The sequence below is a fragment of the Zosterops lateralis genome (assembly GCF_965231275.1).
Source record: "Zosterops lateralis genome assembly, chromosome: 20".
NCBI lineage: Eukaryota > Metazoa > Chordata > Aves > Passeriformes > Zosteropidae > Zosterops > Zosterops lateralis.
Genome location: NC_139780.1, coordinates 3,356,847 through 3,374,834, shown reverse-complemented (window position 1 = coordinate 3,374,834; position 17,988 = coordinate 3,356,847). Strand labels below are relative to the sequence as shown.

The following is a 17,988-nucleotide window of genomic DNA, read 5'->3' as shown; positions in this document are numbered from 1 at the left end:
GGCTGAGTTTGACCTGAATCCAGCACTGATAAGGACAACAGCCCTCTCTGCAGCCCAAAGCAGCCCCTCAAGCCTTGAGGAGACAGAGCCAGGGGTTACTTTATCCACTGCCAAAGCTGACAGGAGCCTGGGCCAGTGGGGACAGTGTTTTTGGTGGTTGAGATGAGTTTTTTTGATTTGGTCTGGGGTGTGCTGATTTTTATTTGTTGTTGCTTTGTTTTCATACCTGCTAATTGGCCCTTACCCTCCTCCCCTGGCCCTGGAGCATCGTGCTGCAGCTCCAGCCCACATCCAGCTCGCGTTTCCAGGGGAAGAATGTCTGCATTGTCATGGCTGGGTCGGGCTGTAATGGAGAGCTTTGTGCCGAGGACGGGGCTGCTGCAGCTCGCTGGGCTTTGATTTCCCTGCTGCCAGGTTTTACAGTGTCTGCTGCTCCTTTGGATCCTATAAATAACAGAAACCAGGATGCTGCCCACCTTGGATGCCTTCCAGCCCCCCGACCTTTCCAGCAGACCCAGTGATGTCCCTTTGCAGGATGAAGTGCTGGTGATGCTGCTCCTGGGGCAGAGGCAGCCGGAGGCAGGGAGGGTGTGAACAGCACGGGATGAGATCACCTGCCAACAGCGGAACTTCATCCTCCTTTGCTGTGAACCTGGAGCAGCTTTTCGGACACGAACTGCATGATCCTGGAAAGAGTCTCTGGCCTGGGAAATCCTTAGTTTTCCTCCCCTTCTTTGTTTTTCTTCCCCTCTTCCAGAGGTGTCTAGACTAAGGAGTGGCATTTATCACTGAGCATTGCTGGAAGGGCATGGAAGGCTTTTCCTCCAGCCACCCTGCCATCATGGTACCATCCTGCTCAGGCTGTGAAAGCCCTTCTTGAGCCTTCATCCTGCTCCAGTGGCCCCTGGCTGTGCCTGAGGGAAGGTGGTGTGCAGGCCCCATCTCCATCCTGCAACAGGAAGGGACAGGATGTGTCCGTTTGCTGCCGTGTCCCTGGACACGGGATGGAGCCTGTCTGCTGGCATGGTGTTGTGGTTTGAAAGCAAAACGAATGAGAGGCTCCAAGTCAGAGATATAATTTAATAAGAAGAAAGGTAAAAAGGTAAAAATAAAATAAAATAAATGCAATAACACAAAGGATCACTGACAGAGTCAGAACACAACCTGAGCAGGATGGTGGGAGCAGTCCAGGTGAGGGGCTCTTCCTGAAGCAGTGATCCCACAGAAAGGTCTGGGAGCTCTGCTCCTCTGGGAATCCAGTGGGCAAGTGCCCTTGCACTGTCCCACATACCAGCTTATATCCAGGTGGGAATGCTTGGCTCCTCCCCCTGGGCAGAGCATCTCACAATAGCATGAGAAGTGTGAAGTGGGTCCTTGATGGCCCATTAAACAGAGATAACCCCTGGAGGGAGTTACCTGTGAGCCATGGGCCAGGCGTTAATGGGCCATTAGCAGAAGACACTCCAAAGGCCATTAGCAGAAAAGGCAGGGGGCTTGGGAAAACACTAGCCCACCTGGTTTCAACAGTTCATGAAGATGGTGATAGAATAAATACTTTGTGTACATCCTACACTGCAACCCAGGACACATGGCTCAGCCTGCTTCACACTTCCTTCTTTCCTTCTGCATTGAGAAGAACAAAAAAGCAAACAGAGACTGGGAAATCAGTGCAAAATCTAAAATGAACCTAAGTTCCATCTTCCAGATCATCTCCTTTATCTGCAGCACATCTCTGTCCAGCCTACGTGTTCACCTGTGGTTGTTGCTTTTTTTTATCACCCTGTATTTCCTTTTTAATTTTTCCAGAAGCAGAGATGTGTATTCTAGACTCAGCGAGCCAGATTTTCATATCACTCTCAGCCATGGAGAAGACCAGATATTCACAGATGAGCACCCAACACGTGTCCTCTCCAGTATCCTGTCTCCAAACACCAGCCCTGTGGTGTGTGCTGAGTCCTGCAAATGCTGATCTGAAAGGTTCCTTCATGTCCTATCACTTTCCTCTCCTGGGATGTCAACAGAAAACCCACAGTCAGAAATAACTTAATGCTTCTCCCTCCATCAGCCAGGTCTAACAGAGGACAAAGGAAGTGTTCTTCTCTATCCTGTTACAGAGTGTCTCAGCTATAAAATGGGGCCAAATGGCCTCCCCCTGAGCACAAATAACAACAGGAGAAAGATCCATATGCAATCGAGTGTAGGATAAATGTGCTTAGCTGATCGTTTGTTTCCCTAATATTTTTTTTATGAATAGGCTTAGCTTATGGTAAGATGGGACTTTATGTTCCTGTAAGTCTTGCTTGTGTCAAAACAAATGAACTAGCCATCCTAGGGGGGAACTATCAATCCAATATATGTGTGTGCATGGGTGTGGGGAATCAGACCTATTATACCTTTAAGAGCAAATTAGATGCTGTTCCTATGATTCATAAAGCTATATATCTAATGGCATGACTCGTCATCTAGAAAATAAACGTTTCGAGCCAGTTTCTCATCTCATAAATTTCCCCTCTGGCACCGAAGGACATAAACGAAATGGGCTGACTCACAGGGAAACAATACAATTTGGATACTTTTAAATGAGAGATAAAATTGCCTGAGGGCACAGAGGGGTGTTGGGGTCCCGGGGAGTGGTTGGCAAGCACAGGACGATGCATTGGGGGCCACTGCCATTCCCAGCAGATCAATTGCTCCTGGGAAGCCCTTCATGATTCCAGACCCTCTTGGGCTAATGAAAACATGACCACCATGATGAGGCATCCAAAATGGAGGTGGTCATGTTTGAGATGGACTTGTGTAGGTGCTGTCTCATGGCAGGGAAGAGAGCGCTGGCTGCACATTTCTGAGCGTGGCAGGGAAGGACAGAGGATGTGGAGAGCCCAGCCCGAGGCAGGAGGGGAAGGTGGTTCTCAGCCACCAGAGACCAGGAAGTTCCCTGTGCATTCATTCCCACCTGAAGCTGTCCCAGAGGCTGCATCTTCCCATGGGATGGATCTCGGCATCCTTGTCCATCGCTCTTGGTGCCCCTGTGCCACTGGGCTCCTTGTGTTTGGGTGGCAGCTGCCATTCTCTTCTGTGTGATCTTAATAATTTCTGTTCCCCCTCAATTTGCTCTTGATGCTTCCCCACCCTTCAACAAGCACTCCCCAGAACCAGTGGGAAAAACCCAGAAGTCACTGGCTTGAAATCCCACTGGAAAGCAAGAGAAATCATAGAATCACAGAATCATTTGGGTTGCAAAAGACCTACAATATTGAGTCCAACCTTTAACCAATCACACCCTTCTCACAGCACAGCACTAGTGCCTCATTGTTGTTTCTTGCAGGGATGGGGACTCCACCACCTACCTGACCAGCCCCTTCCAATGCCTGACCACCCTTTCAGTGAAGAAATTCCTGCTGATGTCCACCCTGAGCCTCCCCTGGCCCAGCCTGAGGCTGTTCTCTCTCCTCCTGTCCCTGTTCCCTGGGAGCAGAGCCTGACCCCCCCGGCTGTCCCCTCCTGTCAGGGACTTGTGCAGAGCCACAGGGTCCCTCCTGAGCCTCCTTTTCTCCAGGCTCAGCCCCTTTCCCAGCTCCCTCAGCCTCTCCTCCCATGGCTCACTCTCCACCCCTTCCCCAGCTCTGTTCCCTTCCCTGGACACCCTCCAGCCCTCAATGTCCTTCTTGCCATGAATGGCCCAGAACTGAACACAGCACTCGAGGTGTAGCCTCACCAGTGCCCAGCACAGAGGCACAAGGCAGGGACAAGCCCTGGCTGCCTGGCTGTCCCAGCCTGGCCTTGGCATGAGTCAGAACTGAGGCAGGAGCTGGCACGGGCAGCCGTGCTCCCAGTAACCTGGTTAGAGGGTGGAGGTGTGCTCACCGTAATGAGCCCAGCATCCATCCCCTAACCTCGTTTGTGTGAAGGGTGACACAAGGCAGATGACAGCTGGGTACCTGAAGGATCTAATTAAAACGTACTCGAGGCTGGGCAGGCGGAGCACAGGGGATTGCTCATCCTGCTAGTGCTTAACAGCAGGAAAAAGCAAAACAAGGAATTGACTGCTGGATTTACTAAAGAGCAAGGATGGGGCAGGTGGGGTTTCTTCCCTAAGTCGGGGACGTGCAGGGAGAAGGTGGGTTAGGGGACAGGGAGGGGCTGTGCAGAGTGACAGGGGTTGGGGGACAGTGGAGCATCAGTGTGACAGTGCGGCTCTTCCCAGGATCACCCATCTTCGCCTGCAGTGCCTGTCTGTGCACACAGGTACCCTCAGCAGAGGGGATTTATCTTGCTTCCTGGGGAGAGCACATGCTTCCCCATCCATCTGCACACATCCTTTGCTGTTCCTTTCCTGCACGGACCCGCTGCTCCCGCTGTCTCTCTGCAGACGTGTGTCTGCATCCATTTATCTGGGTGTCAGATAAACCCCTCTCTTCATCCCTCTCTCCTATTACTTTGGATGCCCTTTCCAGCCCAGCACTTCAATTACTTTCTAAAGAACGGAGTAAAATAATGTCACATTTTCTTTCTTTCACGTGTTCCTTCCTTGGGTTTTGGCTTTTTTTTTTTTTTCTTTTCTTTTCTTTTTCCTTTTTTTTTCCATCTGGAACAGTCCCATTTTCTAAATGCCTGGAGGCAGAAAATTTTTGCAGACACAAGAGCCTTGAGGCGCCTTGTTAAAGGTGCTGGGGGTGTTTGGGGAGAGCGACAAAACCCCGGACAATGGGAGCCCTGACGTCAGGCTCTATTTATACCTCCTCCTTTCACAAACCTCCCTGGGATGGCGCTTTTCCTAGAGTTTTCTGCTGCTCAGTGCTGCAGCCTGAGCTGTCCCTGTCCTCCTCAAAGGGCACAGTTTTATTTCTAGGCGTGCCCTTGCAGCACAGGCCCTATCACCAGGGCCAGGCTTCCGCAGGCAGCTTTTCATGGGAGGAGCAGTGTTGCCACAAGTAAGGCTGCTCCGTGTGGATGAGGACCTGTGGAGGTGTTTCAGCTTCCCAAATGTGCCAATTGAAAGGTCAAAAGTGTTACAGAGCTTTGTTCTAGTGGCTGGTGTTCTGATTATTCTAGATGGGCATTGTGGCTTTGCAGGGTTGGGTTGGATGTTGGCTCTGTGTGTGTGAAGGAGAGATGTTTTTGGAGCTGGAAATTTAATTACAGGAGAAGGGTAGTGGGAGAAAACACCATAAACCCATGTGGTCCAAACTACAGCAGGGTATGGAGTGAGGGATGACCCATCCCACAGTGTGAGCACCCTGAGCTGTGGGATGAGCACAAGAAGGGACCCTGAGGGGTTAGACCTGGAGGGCTTTGCCAATTCTGACCACAGTTATTATTCCAGGGATTCATTGGTATTTTCAGGAGCAGTCAGGGTGGCTCCTGGTAACATCCTGCAACTATTTTCCAGGTTTTATTTCTTCCTTCCAGATACTGCTGTTTTGCTTGTGAGTGCTCCTTAGGCAAGTGAATAAAGCAGCAGTTTGCTTGCAGGAGGGTGCTTTGTGTGAATAACAAACCTGTGAGAAGGATGGAAGGGGTCTGTGTTGTGGGGAATGTAGGCATTACTTTGTTCTCAGGGGGACAGAACCAGCTGGGCAGAAGGGCAAGGGGAAGAGTGGAAGAATTTCATTGTACACAGCAGCAGTGTGCCGGTACTGTGTGTATTCTGTTCACTGTCACAGAGGAACTTATGTTTGTGCTTCTTCGGACAGCTCAGTCCTCCCCCACAGGAGATTCCCACTCCAAAAGCATTCAGGGATGGACCAGCATCACTCAATCCATGGGAGTTAAAGCCAGGGAGGTGAAGGGCCATGCCCAGGGCCATGGCAAAGCTGTGGAGGACACACTCCCCCATCCCATCCTGTGCTTCCTGATCCCAGGGCTCTGCACACTTCCCCTGGTGCTCAGCCCCGCAGCCGAGCCGCTGGCCAGATTTCACTGAGTCTTTAGCACACATGTTCACGCTTTTTGTTCTCACATCAGGCCTTCAAGGGAGCCCTGATGAGCTCATACTGGTGCTCTGGGAAAGGTGATGTTATCGAAGACTGGTGCAGGTGCGACCTCAACGCCTTCGATGAGAACGGACTCCCGAACTGCAGCCCTCTCCCTCCGCCCGTGTACGTATCCCTGTGAGCCCTCCATGGATCACCAGCCCCCTTCCCGTGGGTCACAGCCCCCAGAACCACCCCATTTCCCCTGGGCTCAGCCTCCTTCTGCACCCTTGGGCCTTGGGGCTGCAGTCCAGCCCTCTTCACTGTGTGACTGATGCCTTTAGGATATCCTGGCTCTGGCTGTGGCCTTGGAAGGTTTCCTTATAGATTTTCATCACCTGATTAGCAGGGCTTGTAGAATGGGATTTCAAATGCTGAAAGAAATGGAATTACAGTGCAATTCATTGTGGCTTGTCAGAGCAAGAGCAAATCAGGAGCAAACTGATGGGGAATTAGCTGAGAAAGCAGGAAGACTGGCTCCAGCGAGCCACAAGGAGCAGAACACCTTCTTAGTGAGCCAATATCCTCAGAGGGGATTCATTTCCCATCTCGAGTCCAGCAAACATGCTGTGTGTTTGGAGCCAGACTCTCCATAGCCCTGTTCTTGGTGTTGTCATCTACCCCGGAGCAGAGGGAGTGGACGCCTCTGCATTAGCACAGCCAGGAGCACAGAGCTCCTCTGCCTTCATCCCAGCCCACGCTGTTCCTGCTCTGGGCAGGAGCTCCTGCACAGCTGCCCTGCTCTGGCTCTCACCCACACCCCTCAGAGGTTTGCAGCTGGGTGAATTCTCATTGAGTCTTCTCCTCTCTCCCTCCTTCACCTTTGCTCGCTGGTGATGCAGATCTGACCCTCCCCTCCTGTGGGCTCAGCCCTGCTGGGTTTCAAGAACCTGGATCCTCTCCTGTTTTGCTCTTGGGGTCTTGGTCCTTGCTTACCTTGCTGAAGTTCAGCAGCTCTCCCAGACAATGAAGGCCCCTTTAGATGAGATATTTGGGGTTGCATGAGCTTGCCTTCTCCAGGAGCAGGGGCAGGCTCCTGAGGGCAGACACTGCAATAGGCTGGACTCAACTGAACTTCAGCTGGAAGTTCTTTGAGCCTGCTCTGCCCCATGACCTCTGTCCTTGGGGCTTTGTGGGCACACCCACCTGTGTGAATGCAGGCCTTTCTAGGGGTGATGCTGCTGGGAGATGTGGATTCCTCCACAGAAAGGAACCTCATGTCTGACTTGTTTTCTCACTGTCTCCCACCCAGCCTGCGCCTGTCCCCCAACGTGGAGCCCTCGAGCACCGTGGTGTCTCTGGAGTGGCTGGATGTGCAGCCTGCCATCGGGACAAAGGTGTCAGACTACGTCCTGCAGCACAAGAAGGTGGATGAGTACACAGACACAGACCTTTACACAGGTGGGTGTGAAGGAGGGCGACCTCCTCATGGTGCAGAGGGCTCCTGGTGATGCTTCCTGTGCCCTGCCTGGCTGGGAGCAGCTGCTTTGGTGGAGAATGGTGCATAGAGCCAAGGTGTTACAAGAGGTATCAAACCAACTCCGTTGAGGAGAGGTCTCTGGAATCTTCTGCATACATGGCTGTTTGGAAGGGAAGGGGAATTACAAAAACACGGTGAGGCAAAAGGAAATTATTTTCCCTTTTTTGGGCAGGAGAGCTGTGGGTTGGAGTTTCTGAAGTGGGTGTTGATCTGGTCAGTCTGAAATGACACAGGGTGGTTGTAGGGGAAAGGTCATCCCTCAACAGCTCAAGGGCTTTACTGGTCTGTTCCAGTGAGTGACCAGTGACCCACTGTTAAAAGGACATTTTCATTTTTCTTGGCCACCTATCAAAGGATCTCAAAAGCTGCAATATTTAGGGAGATCATTTAAAGAGCACAAAATTTCTCCAGGAGAACCTGAAACTTCCATAGATTGGAGTTTAGTTCTCAGACTTGTACTGAGTGCTTTACACCTTAAAAAGGCTTTGTCAGCAACTCAATCCATGCTCCAGGAGCTGCTGGACAAGGCAGAGGGGCTGTGAAGGGGGGAGTTGATTTGGGTGAATCAATGATGGATTTCAGAAAATAGGACTTGAGACTCTGAGTGATGGCAGTGCTGCAGGGAAAGCCAGGCAGAACCTACTGCTTTTTGCTTGAGGATTTTGGATGTAGTTTTTTTAAAGAAGCTCACAAGAGTTGTCAGGGACAGCTGACCAAAGGAGAGATTTACCTGGGACAGGGCTGCTGTTGGAGTGCAGAACCTCACAGTCCACATGCAGACTTGCACAGGCTCCCAGGGCACCCTGGCAAGACGTTTGGCTGTGTTTCCCTGTTGGAAAGACAGGCTCAGGAAGATCATTTAGACCTCACAGGGAATTTTCCACCCTCCGTGTTCACCTCAAGCCCATCTATTCTCCTTCTGCAGCATAGATGCCACCATATCCAAAAATCATGTGCTACAAGACCTGGCCTGTCTCTGCTGCAGAGAGCCAGATTCCCACCTCCTGAGGGGATCTAGCTGTTTGTGGAGACCTCTGCAAGAAGGAGCAGGGGTCTCCACAAACAGGAGACCTGCAGGAGGTCCCCTGGCTCATACACCAGTCCTGTACATCTTTGTCCTACATCTTGCCAGCATCCCCTCCCAAAGCTGCCTGATGTGGCCACAGACCTTGGGTTATGCCTCTGGTTTCACGGCATGGAAAAAGGTTTGTTCTTTATCTTGGAGGGGCACCTTGCAGTAATGGAGAAAGAAAACAAGCCACCAAAGGAAGGGCTTTGTTTTGGATGGTGATTCCAGATTGCTCACACATCAGTCAGGTGAGGTCAGACCAGGGGAACATGGAGTTTCTCCTTTGAAGTGGATGGATCTTTGCCTGTCAGCCAGAGTAGGAAATACAGATTATTATTATTATTTTCCTTTTATGACTGCCATGTGTTTGACAGGCAATTGAATTGATTGTGGGGAGCTTCCCTTCCCTCTGCCTGCTCTGGGGGCCTGTTTGGGACAGAATGACCCTATTAACAATTAAAGAGAAAAGCCAATTCTAAATATCTCCCTTTTTTTCTGTGTTGTTTATAACCAAACAACATTCCTGCCTTCATTCCTTTCTTACCCTACAGGCCCCTAATGCCAGATGACTTGATTCCTGCAAATACCTAGTATAGGTTTGCAGAGGTGCTGACTGCTACAGCTCTCTACAGCCAAAAATCCTGCCCTGGATATCCCCTAACCACCATCACCCACCCATCCTGCTGCACCACAGCTCCTCCCATCTGAGCAGCATCCACAAAAACAATAATTCAGCCTTAGAGTGGGGAATCTTTGGGAAGGGAGTGTGGGATATGAAATTTGGATAGCTTTTGATGGATATGGGCAGATCTTCCTTCCCCATCAGCTGCTGGCAGGGAGGAGCAGGTTGTTCCCATTGCTGGGAGGTACATCAGAGGTATTTGCAGAGCAGGCTAGCTCTGGGCTGGGAGGATCTGACAAGGTTGTGGAGCTCTTGAGGATGCTGCCACTCATCCCTCAGAACTCTTGAGTTTGAACAAGTGGGTTATTTGTATCTGGACAGTGGTTTTGTTTGCTTTATTGAAGTTGTAGCCATTTCTTATTGGGATTCCTGGCACTGACAGGGGTTAGGGCTCTGCCAACCTGTTCTTCATTCCCGTGGCAAACTAGGTGGTACCTGGTCCCAGCCTCACCTGCCTTCTGCCTTCCTCCAGCCCCTCAAAAGCCTCCAGCCTCTCACCCTCGCAAAACTCCTTGTCCTCCACCTTGTTCTGCAACTGGAAGATGTAACCAATTCCCTTGAGCCAGAAAACATTTGTTCCTCTTCCTCTTGTAGCTGAGTCAGGAGGGAGTTTTGAGCCTGGTCTAACGTGGGTCCCCTCTGCTCCCTGCTGGGCTCCACAAGAGACAGGGATGCTGCAGGACAGGGCAAAGGGAGCCTGGAGCCTGCATGGGTTGGTCACCCTCAGCTGTATGAAGTTTTTTAAGAGGCTGGTGCTTAGAAGAGCACAGCCCTTGGCCCATCTGAGGCGGAGAGGAGGTGAACTTGTGTGTGAGACAAACCACGCTTTCAACACCAGCGCGCGGGGAGCGAGCGGCTCCGCGCTCGGGAGCCAGCCGGGAAGAGGGAGAGCAATTACAGCCCAAACTGTTTATTAAAACTTGTGGAAATTACTCATAACTCCATGTGTGCGAGGGCTTTGTAGTTGAGTGATGCTCTTTGTTTGAACACGGGGCTCTCGCAGAGGGCGTGTGTGTGTGTGTGTGTGTGTGTGTGTGTGTGTGTGCAGAGCCCGCCAGTGCATTATGTCATGGACCAAGCAGGCGCTGCACTTGAGAGAGGGAGAGGGAGAAATGTGTTTTACAGGGTGAGGTACAAACTGAAATGGCTGTGAACATCTGGAACTGATATTAGGCTTGGAAAATGTTTTCTGTCACTCCAACACTCCTCTGGAGGAAGGTTTCTGAAGTTAAGAAGCTCCAAAGGGGACGGAGGGGGAGGGATGAGGGGATAACATGGCTGTGGTGCAAAGTGCTTTTCATGTCTCCATTCTCTAAGCTTGGCCGTGTCCCTGCATCTGCCAGACATGGCACCTGGGCTATCACCACTTCTCTGGCTTGGGAGGTCCCCTGGACCAGCTGAGCCCACTTGCCTGAGCCAGCCCTGCATGGGGAGTGCAGCATCTTCCAGCCTGTGCTGGAAGACAGAAGGATCCTTGCCCTGGTTTTAGGGCTGGGGAGCTAAGCTGAGAGGCCTTGTCTGAAAGCTGAAGGGTGAAATCCTCAGGAGGGAACAGGCAGACTGTGCCTGGTTTAACACCACCTGGACCTTCTCTGGGGCCCACCTGGGAGGTCGGAGCCACCTGCATTTGGGAAGGCTGCTGTGAGTTTGTGTAATGCAAGGTTTAGGAGTAAAAAAGTGCTTTGAATGTGTTTGTAGAACATTTTGGGGGGTGGCTGGGGGAGGAGGAAGGGCTGGGCTTGGCTGTGTGATGGATTGGGGTTTGTGGGTTGGGCTGTGTTGCTGCTGTGATGTTCTCAGTCCCTTTCTCTTCCCCTTGTGCCCACAACTCTGTTGCTGCTGGGTGTCTGAAGACCCATCTTTGGGGGGGCTGCCATGTGCCTGCACAGGGCATGGTGGGGAGGTTGGGGAAGGGGGGGTCTGAGAGTATCTCCAAGAATTTCACTGGTGATAAGTCAGACCTTGCACACTTGGACTAGGAATGGACTCTCCCTTAATCTGCAAACTGAGGGGACAAATCAAGACAAAGGGATAAAATTCCTTCCCTGAGGTCACAAGAGCCTTGAATTAATCTCATCATGAGAGCCTCAGAGAGGGGCAGTACTCAGCTGTGAGGGCAGAGACAGGTGCAGACCCTGGATCCCGCAGCTTTGTGCCCTGTCCTGTGGTCACTCCTCTGTCAGGACGCTCAGGCTGACCACTGAGCCAGTCTGCATCTCCCAGGCTTTTGCCACCACTGGACTTGAGCACAGCACATGCAAGAGCTGTGTCCTTGAGCATGAATCCACCTCTTCCTGCCTGTGCTTCAGCATCAAAGTGGGTAGAACTGGGGACACACAGAGAAACAAAGCATCACTCGGTGTCCCTGTGGCTGAGGGTGACAGCAAGTGTGAATGAGGTGTTGTCTCAATGCACTGCTGGCTCTGTGCTGCTGATGGCAAATCACAGGAGGATTAGGAGGCTCTGCCCCTCTCCCAGCCCTTCACCTTCTGTCCTGCTCTGTGTTGGCTCCCACCCTGTGGTTTTGCCCCTTTTCTGTGGCACTTCACAGCTCAGTGTGTGCTGACAACTGATTTGGGGCAGCTGGGGATGTCGTGGGGTGTTGGCTGACCAAAGCAGACAACAAACAGGTAAACAGCTCACTTGCCTCTATACAGCACTCAGTTTGGGGTGCCATGTCCAAGCAGGACAGGTGAGATCTCAGCAGAGACTCCCAGGCTTTAGCTCTGACGCTGTCAAGGGATCCTGGCTGCTCTGGGGTCTTTTTGCCAGGACAGTGACCATGATCATAAGGAGTAGCCTTCATCCAGAACAGCTTGTAATCCTCAAAGAAAGGAGAACAGGAACACAGCCTGCTGAGTGAGCAGGAGAATGCAGAGTCTGGCAGCTCAGAGCCTTCTGCTGTGCTGGGACCCTCCACACAGGACTGTGGTGCTGAGCAGAACCAGCAGGTAACCTGGGAGGGTGTCTGGACAACAGACAGGGCAGGGAGATGTGCAGGAGTGGAGAGTGTGGTGCTATAAAACCTGAGCACATCATCACATCGGCATTCCAGACTGCTCTGGAGCAGAGCTGCTCTGCAGAGGGGCCTGTGCACAGCATCATGCCTATAAAAGAAAGCAGAAGAGGTCAGCTCAGAAGGCTGAGTGTTTTGTACACTTGCAGGTTGTGCTCTGAACTGAGGCTTGGGAGTGTCTTATTTATAACTTCACAGTTGTGACGTGTCTGGACGGCTGGGGATGTATGGATATAGCTATGGCAACCAGCTCTTCCAGACACTCTTTTGTGTGCAAGCTGTGCTGCTACTGCCCTGTGGAGACCTGGGGAAGGCTGGGAGAAGAGGAGAAAAGACTGTCTGACCAGAGCAAATACTGTTCTTTTCAAAAAGGAGTCAGTGCAATCTCCATGCAACCACGCTGCACTCCCATCGTAAGCCTCAAAATCATCTTTAAGAGTGCTGACTGACAAAGTGGCCACCACAAGGAGCAGCAGGAGGAGTTGACACTTCCCTTAGAAAGCTGTAGGAGCTTGAGGTCCAGCCAGGAGCTGGGTAAATACGTGAACATTGCCTCTGCCTCTTCTGCAGCTAACACATGGGTAAAGATGTTTTTCAACACCCAGAGTGCCCTTCTTGAGTGCTGAATCCACTTCACTTGTTAGCAGAAGGAAAGATGATTCAAAAAGAAGCCTTTGAAGTGAAGGTCAGGTTTTTGGAAGCTGTTTCCTGGGATGTGTTGTGTAATAGCACCAAGCAAGTGCTTAATTTTGGCCGTTGCCCTCAGTGTGAAGCTCCGATTTCTCTCCCTGAGACAGCTGTAGTTATTTCCACCTACCAGTGTCATTTTTGTATCCTGGAAAGCAGAAGGGAGGTGGAGGGTTCTCAACTCTCAATTAGGGTTGAGTCAGTTGCCGAAAAATTTCATTAATTCACATTTCCATATGGTTGTTCCAGGGATTTTTATTTTTATCTGCCCAGACACCTTTTGGCCAGAACTGGGCATTATCTTTGCTTTCTCCCAAATCACTTTATAGGTGGAGACGTGGGACCGTCTGCCCTTTTCCTGCTGTCTGCAGAGGATGGAGCAGCCTGGCTGGTGCCACGAGTGTGTCATGCACTTCAGGGGCACTGTGTTTGCCAAGGGCTTTGTGCTGTCTGCTCAGAGCTGCCTCTCCCTCAAGGACAGCTGTAGATGCTGCCTTCTAGCTAAGAAGCCTCTGAACTTCTTACATGGCAGTTAATGAGGCCATTCGTGGAGATTTTTTTTTTTTACTGGTCTGTAATTTTATCCTCTAGGATTAAGTTTCTCCTGATCTGGAAAAGTCAAGGCCACAAATCCATCTTGTCAGAAAGCATCAAAAGCCAAGGTTGCTAACACAGCCAGACGGATCACGGCATGTGAGTGCAGAGCAGTGGAACTTTTTCATAGGAGCCTTTATTGACTAGACAGGCTTTTTTAATCAATAAATTGCGGCTGGAATTTGGAGGGAAGCTCAGTCTGTGTTTGCAAAGCTGGTGCTTGGAAATGCAGCCCTGAGCTGTGTGGAAAATACAGGCTCTGGGGCATCTGTGGATGCAACACAACCTGCTCTGGGAGGAAACTTGGGCATTCTCACTGAGCAAAGAATCTGGGTCTTCCCTTTGGATGGGCTCTGAATGACGCCCAGACTTGAGATCCTCTGCCAGGGTAGGATCTTCCTGGAGATTTTGCATATTGCTCTCATCCTAGCCAAAGCCTGGGATGATATCCTGAATGGGATGGGGAATCTGCTTTCCAGTGCTCTGGCTGCAGTTGAGGTTTCCCATGCATTCAGTGTTGTCAGGTGGCTGAAATACAATCCAAAAAGTTAGCCAGGGTCCCTCCACGCTTCTCTGGGAGGAAATAAGGATAGAAAAGAGATCCAAAGAGGCACAAAGACTGCCTTGGGACGGCCTGTTCCATCCTGTTTGAAACCTCTCAGCCCCAGCACAAGAGGTCCTCTGGGGATGTTGCAGTTTTCCTGGGCTGTGGTGGTGTCTGCTCTGTCCTGCTGCATCAACTCTGCTCTAACCATCACCATTCCTCAGGCACGTCCCTGTTCAATGGGACGTGGTGACACCAGTCCTTCCCCTCTGCCTCTCCCAGGCTGGGCTGGGGACACAGTTTGTCTTGCTCTGCTCACCTCACCTCTGCTCTGCTCACCTCTTCATCCTCTGCTCACCAAAATGGTGGGGCACTGGCTCAAGGTGGGGCCTGTCATCTATTCCCCATGTTGCTCCAGTGTGAGGGAAGTTCAGTAAAGATGGAGAGGGATTAAACCTGAGTCAGGGGATTTGCCAATTAAAATATCTGCTCCTCCTGCAGGTTTCATATGATACAAGAGAGACCCTCCCCATCTCCCCTGTGACCCCTTCCCAGTTTGTTCAGCTTGCCAGGGATTGAGATCTGGCTCTTAGAAGTGAAGGGGCAGCTGGGTCTAGGTTACATTTCATGCTGTTTAGATAGGATAAACCTTTCCTCCCTGTAATTGGGTGATTGGACTTGTGAGGTTTCTCAGATATTAATCTGGAGACCCTAGAGGGGGTCAGATTAGGTTATGGAGACATAATAGGAAATACTGCTCTGGCTAGTTTGGGTTATAGGGGATAGGGTGGATTCTCTGCAGCATTCCTCTGCTGGGTTCCCACTGATGGGGCCTGCACTGTGGGGTCAAGGAACAGTCTTATCTCAGCATCAGGTTGACTTGGGCTTTGCTGGGAGCGACTCTCTGTGAACTCTTTCCACCCCTGTAATCCTGCTCTTCCAGAAGACAGGACCATGACCCCTCCTCTGGAGAAGGGAGGGGTGGGTGGTGCTGACCTGCTGCTGCTGGGGCTCATTCACAGGGGAGAGGGTGTCTTTTTTCAAATAGGTGTTGTGTCCTCAGGATCCTTGGGATGGAAAAACCTTTGTACTCTGAAGTGCCGTTGTTTAGACCAAGTAAAGATCTTCCTCATTACTCCCTCATGTAGTGCCAGTAGTGGGGAAGGGGTTGATGCACCCCAAAAGGGATCATTTAGTGAACATTTAAGTGCATGTGCCCCTCTGTCCCACGTGAGAGATGTCTTTGAGGAAGGGTTTCATGTTGATCTAGTCAGAGCCAGTGAGATGAGCTTGTCTCTGTGGCCAAACAAGTGTTTTGGAGCTGGCAAGGAACCCTGCACTGAAGCAGCATCCCAAGGTGTCCTGGAGAAGGGAGAGCCACCACATTTGTGCTGCAGAGCTGTTGGTTATGTGGGTTAAACCCCCTCCTGTTCCTGCTGTGTTCTCCTCCTGTGTTTGAGAGCAGCTCTGCAAAGTTGCTGGACACAAAGTTCTGCTGAGACGAGCCTGGCTCCAGGAACCAGTCTGCAACACTCCTTCCAGCCCTCATTTCTTTTTATTAACAGTGAGATGACAGATAGGGGATGGTCCTTAATTTAATAAAAGATGTTTCTGATCACGACTGCAGAAGCAAGATCCTGAGGTTTTCCATGGTGGTCTGATGACTCACCCTGATGAAATAGGGTGAGGCTGGGATAGGAAATACCTCACTGGAGCTTGGAGTATGGCAATGGCTCTTCCCACAGGGCAGCCAGGCTCCTACATTCATTCTGCCATCCTTGGCAGGGCTGTCCTAGTGCCTTCCCAGTATGATGATTGCCCCCACTGGGAAGAGCTGGATTCCAGCTCCAGAGATACCCACAAACCCAGTGCAGCTGGGTGAGGCTCATGCCCTGTTTCTTTGGAGCCAGCCCTGCCTGGGGTGACTGTGGGGTCAGGAAATGTTGAGGTGTGGCTGGGGGACCCCATTCCCTCCCCCCCACGCCTTTGTGGCACACTCAGGAGGGCAGTGCAGGCTGTGCTCTGAGAGGAGAGCTTGTACATTATAACAGATAATACCTGCCTTTCCTTTATCCTGTTCTGTCATCTGTGGAAGTCAATAAATCTCACCAACCCCATTGTTCAGATTGGGAAATTGAGGCCAAAAATCACGTGTGGACTCTAAATCCAGAAGAGCCAGTTAAGAGCAAGGGCTCACAATTCATGTACCATTAACAGTCACTGTGCTTGCTGCTCTCAAGCCCCACAAGTTCACACTTGAGCTGCAGATTGTTCTCAGATCTCAGTTGACAGTTCCTGTAGAAAGCCTTGGAGTTGTTGTGGTAGATGGAGAGTGTCAAAACACAGGTGGATGTGTCCATCCTGCTGGGACACAGTGAGCAGGAGTGACAGATACTCCCAGGCACCAAATAAACCATCCTGTCTGCCCCACCCTGATGGTGAGCTCTGATGAATGGGACGTGGCCACCCCATCTGCCTGCCCTGGGGTGTGCCAGACCCTCTGGGGACAACGTGCAGTGGCTGCAGGGATTGTTCCTCCTCAACACCCTGACTTGACTTGATTGTGGGTCTTCCCGCAGCCTTGGAGCTGATGGAGCTTCGTCTGTTGGATACCCCCAGGATGGTGGGATGGTGTCTGCAAGCACAACCCCATCTCAGCATCCTCCCCTCTGGGGATAAAGGCATGAGACCACTGTCCCCTTTTTGAAGTTAAGGGACTTTATCTGAAATCTCCCAGACTTTTTACTGTCCTCACAGATGATCTCAGAAGAGGATGTAGCAGAGCAGTAGATGTTTTAGTAGATGCTTAAAATTGGGTGCTGCAATCCTCAGAGCTCAAGAGTAGCTGTGCATTCCCTTCCCAGGGAAGCTGGGAGGATTTTTTGGCTGGCTCTGCCTGGCTCCAGATCCCACCCTCCCTGCTGCCTCCTGTCCCCAGAGTGGGTGAGGCATGTCAGGGCTTCTTGGGAAGTGTGTGAGCCAGAGAATGGCCTGTGATGGGGAGGGAGACATTGGAAAGCCACCAGTTTGCTGGGATAGTGCCAGAGGTGGGTGGCGGGACAGGCACTCCAGCTGTGTGAGGGTTGGCTGCTCAGCATCTGCTGTGTCCTCCAGCTGCAAACAGCTGGAATGTTCATGGGAATGCTGCACTGGGACCAGCCCCACTCCGGGTCAGCCAGCTCCCCTTGACTCCCAGCCCTGGGCTCATCATGCTCCTGCAGGGAGGGTGCTCTGCCCTGGGGTTCCCCACAGAACTGAGATCTGAAAATAATCTTCAGCCCAAGTGTGAACTTGTAGGGCTTGAGAGCAGCCAGCACAGAAACTGTTAACTGTGCACAAATTTAGAACCCTTGCTCTTAACTGGCTTTTCTGGGTTTAGAGTCCACATGTGATTTTTGGCCTCAGTTTCCAAATCTGAACAGTGGAGTTGGTGAGATTTATCAGTTTTCCTTCTCTGAATGGTGGGCACACAATGCAGTGGGTGCAAAAGCTGGGCAGCAGGGTTGGGATGGGAAATACCTTCTTCCCTGCCCCTGTGCTCATCCTCAAGCGCATGATAGGTACCTTTTATCTGCTAATAAATATCAGTCATAAAACAATCCAGATCTATCCATAATCCTGTTAGAGCCTTTGACTCTTGCTCCTGTGGCTCCCAGCAGCCCTAATTACGGATATTCACGCCGGTGATTAATGACTTGGTTCATCCTCAGTGGCACCAATTTCACATGTGCAGCCCGATTGCTCCCCCACAACGATTTGTGCAAGAGGGGAAATAATCCCTGTTAAAAACCAACAGCACAGAAATGTGGTGTTGGCGTCGTGCCTCCACCTGGCCCTTCTGCATCCTGTCCATCCCTTCACTCATCTCCCCTCAGCCTTTCATCTCCAAGAACGACCCTAATTGCCACACGCTCTAATTTTGCTGCACTGTGTCCCATAAATCA

General features: G+C 51.3%; 1 protein-coding gene across 1 annotated transcript in view; it reads left to right on the top strand.

Moving 5' to 3' along the window:
* The window catches only part of ASTN2 (astrotactin 2), a 281,232-nt gene that overhangs the window by 193,649 nt on the left and 69,595 nt on the right, over positions 1-17,988 (top strand). Inside the window, exons 18-19 of the mRNA XM_083875651.1 lie at positions 5,965-6,098; positions 7,225-7,373. Of these exons, the coding sequence (XP_083731777.1) occupies positions 5,965-6,098; positions 7,225-7,373 (283 nt within the window). The remainder of the gene's footprint in view (positions 1-5,964; positions 6,099-7,224; positions 7,374-17,988) is intronic.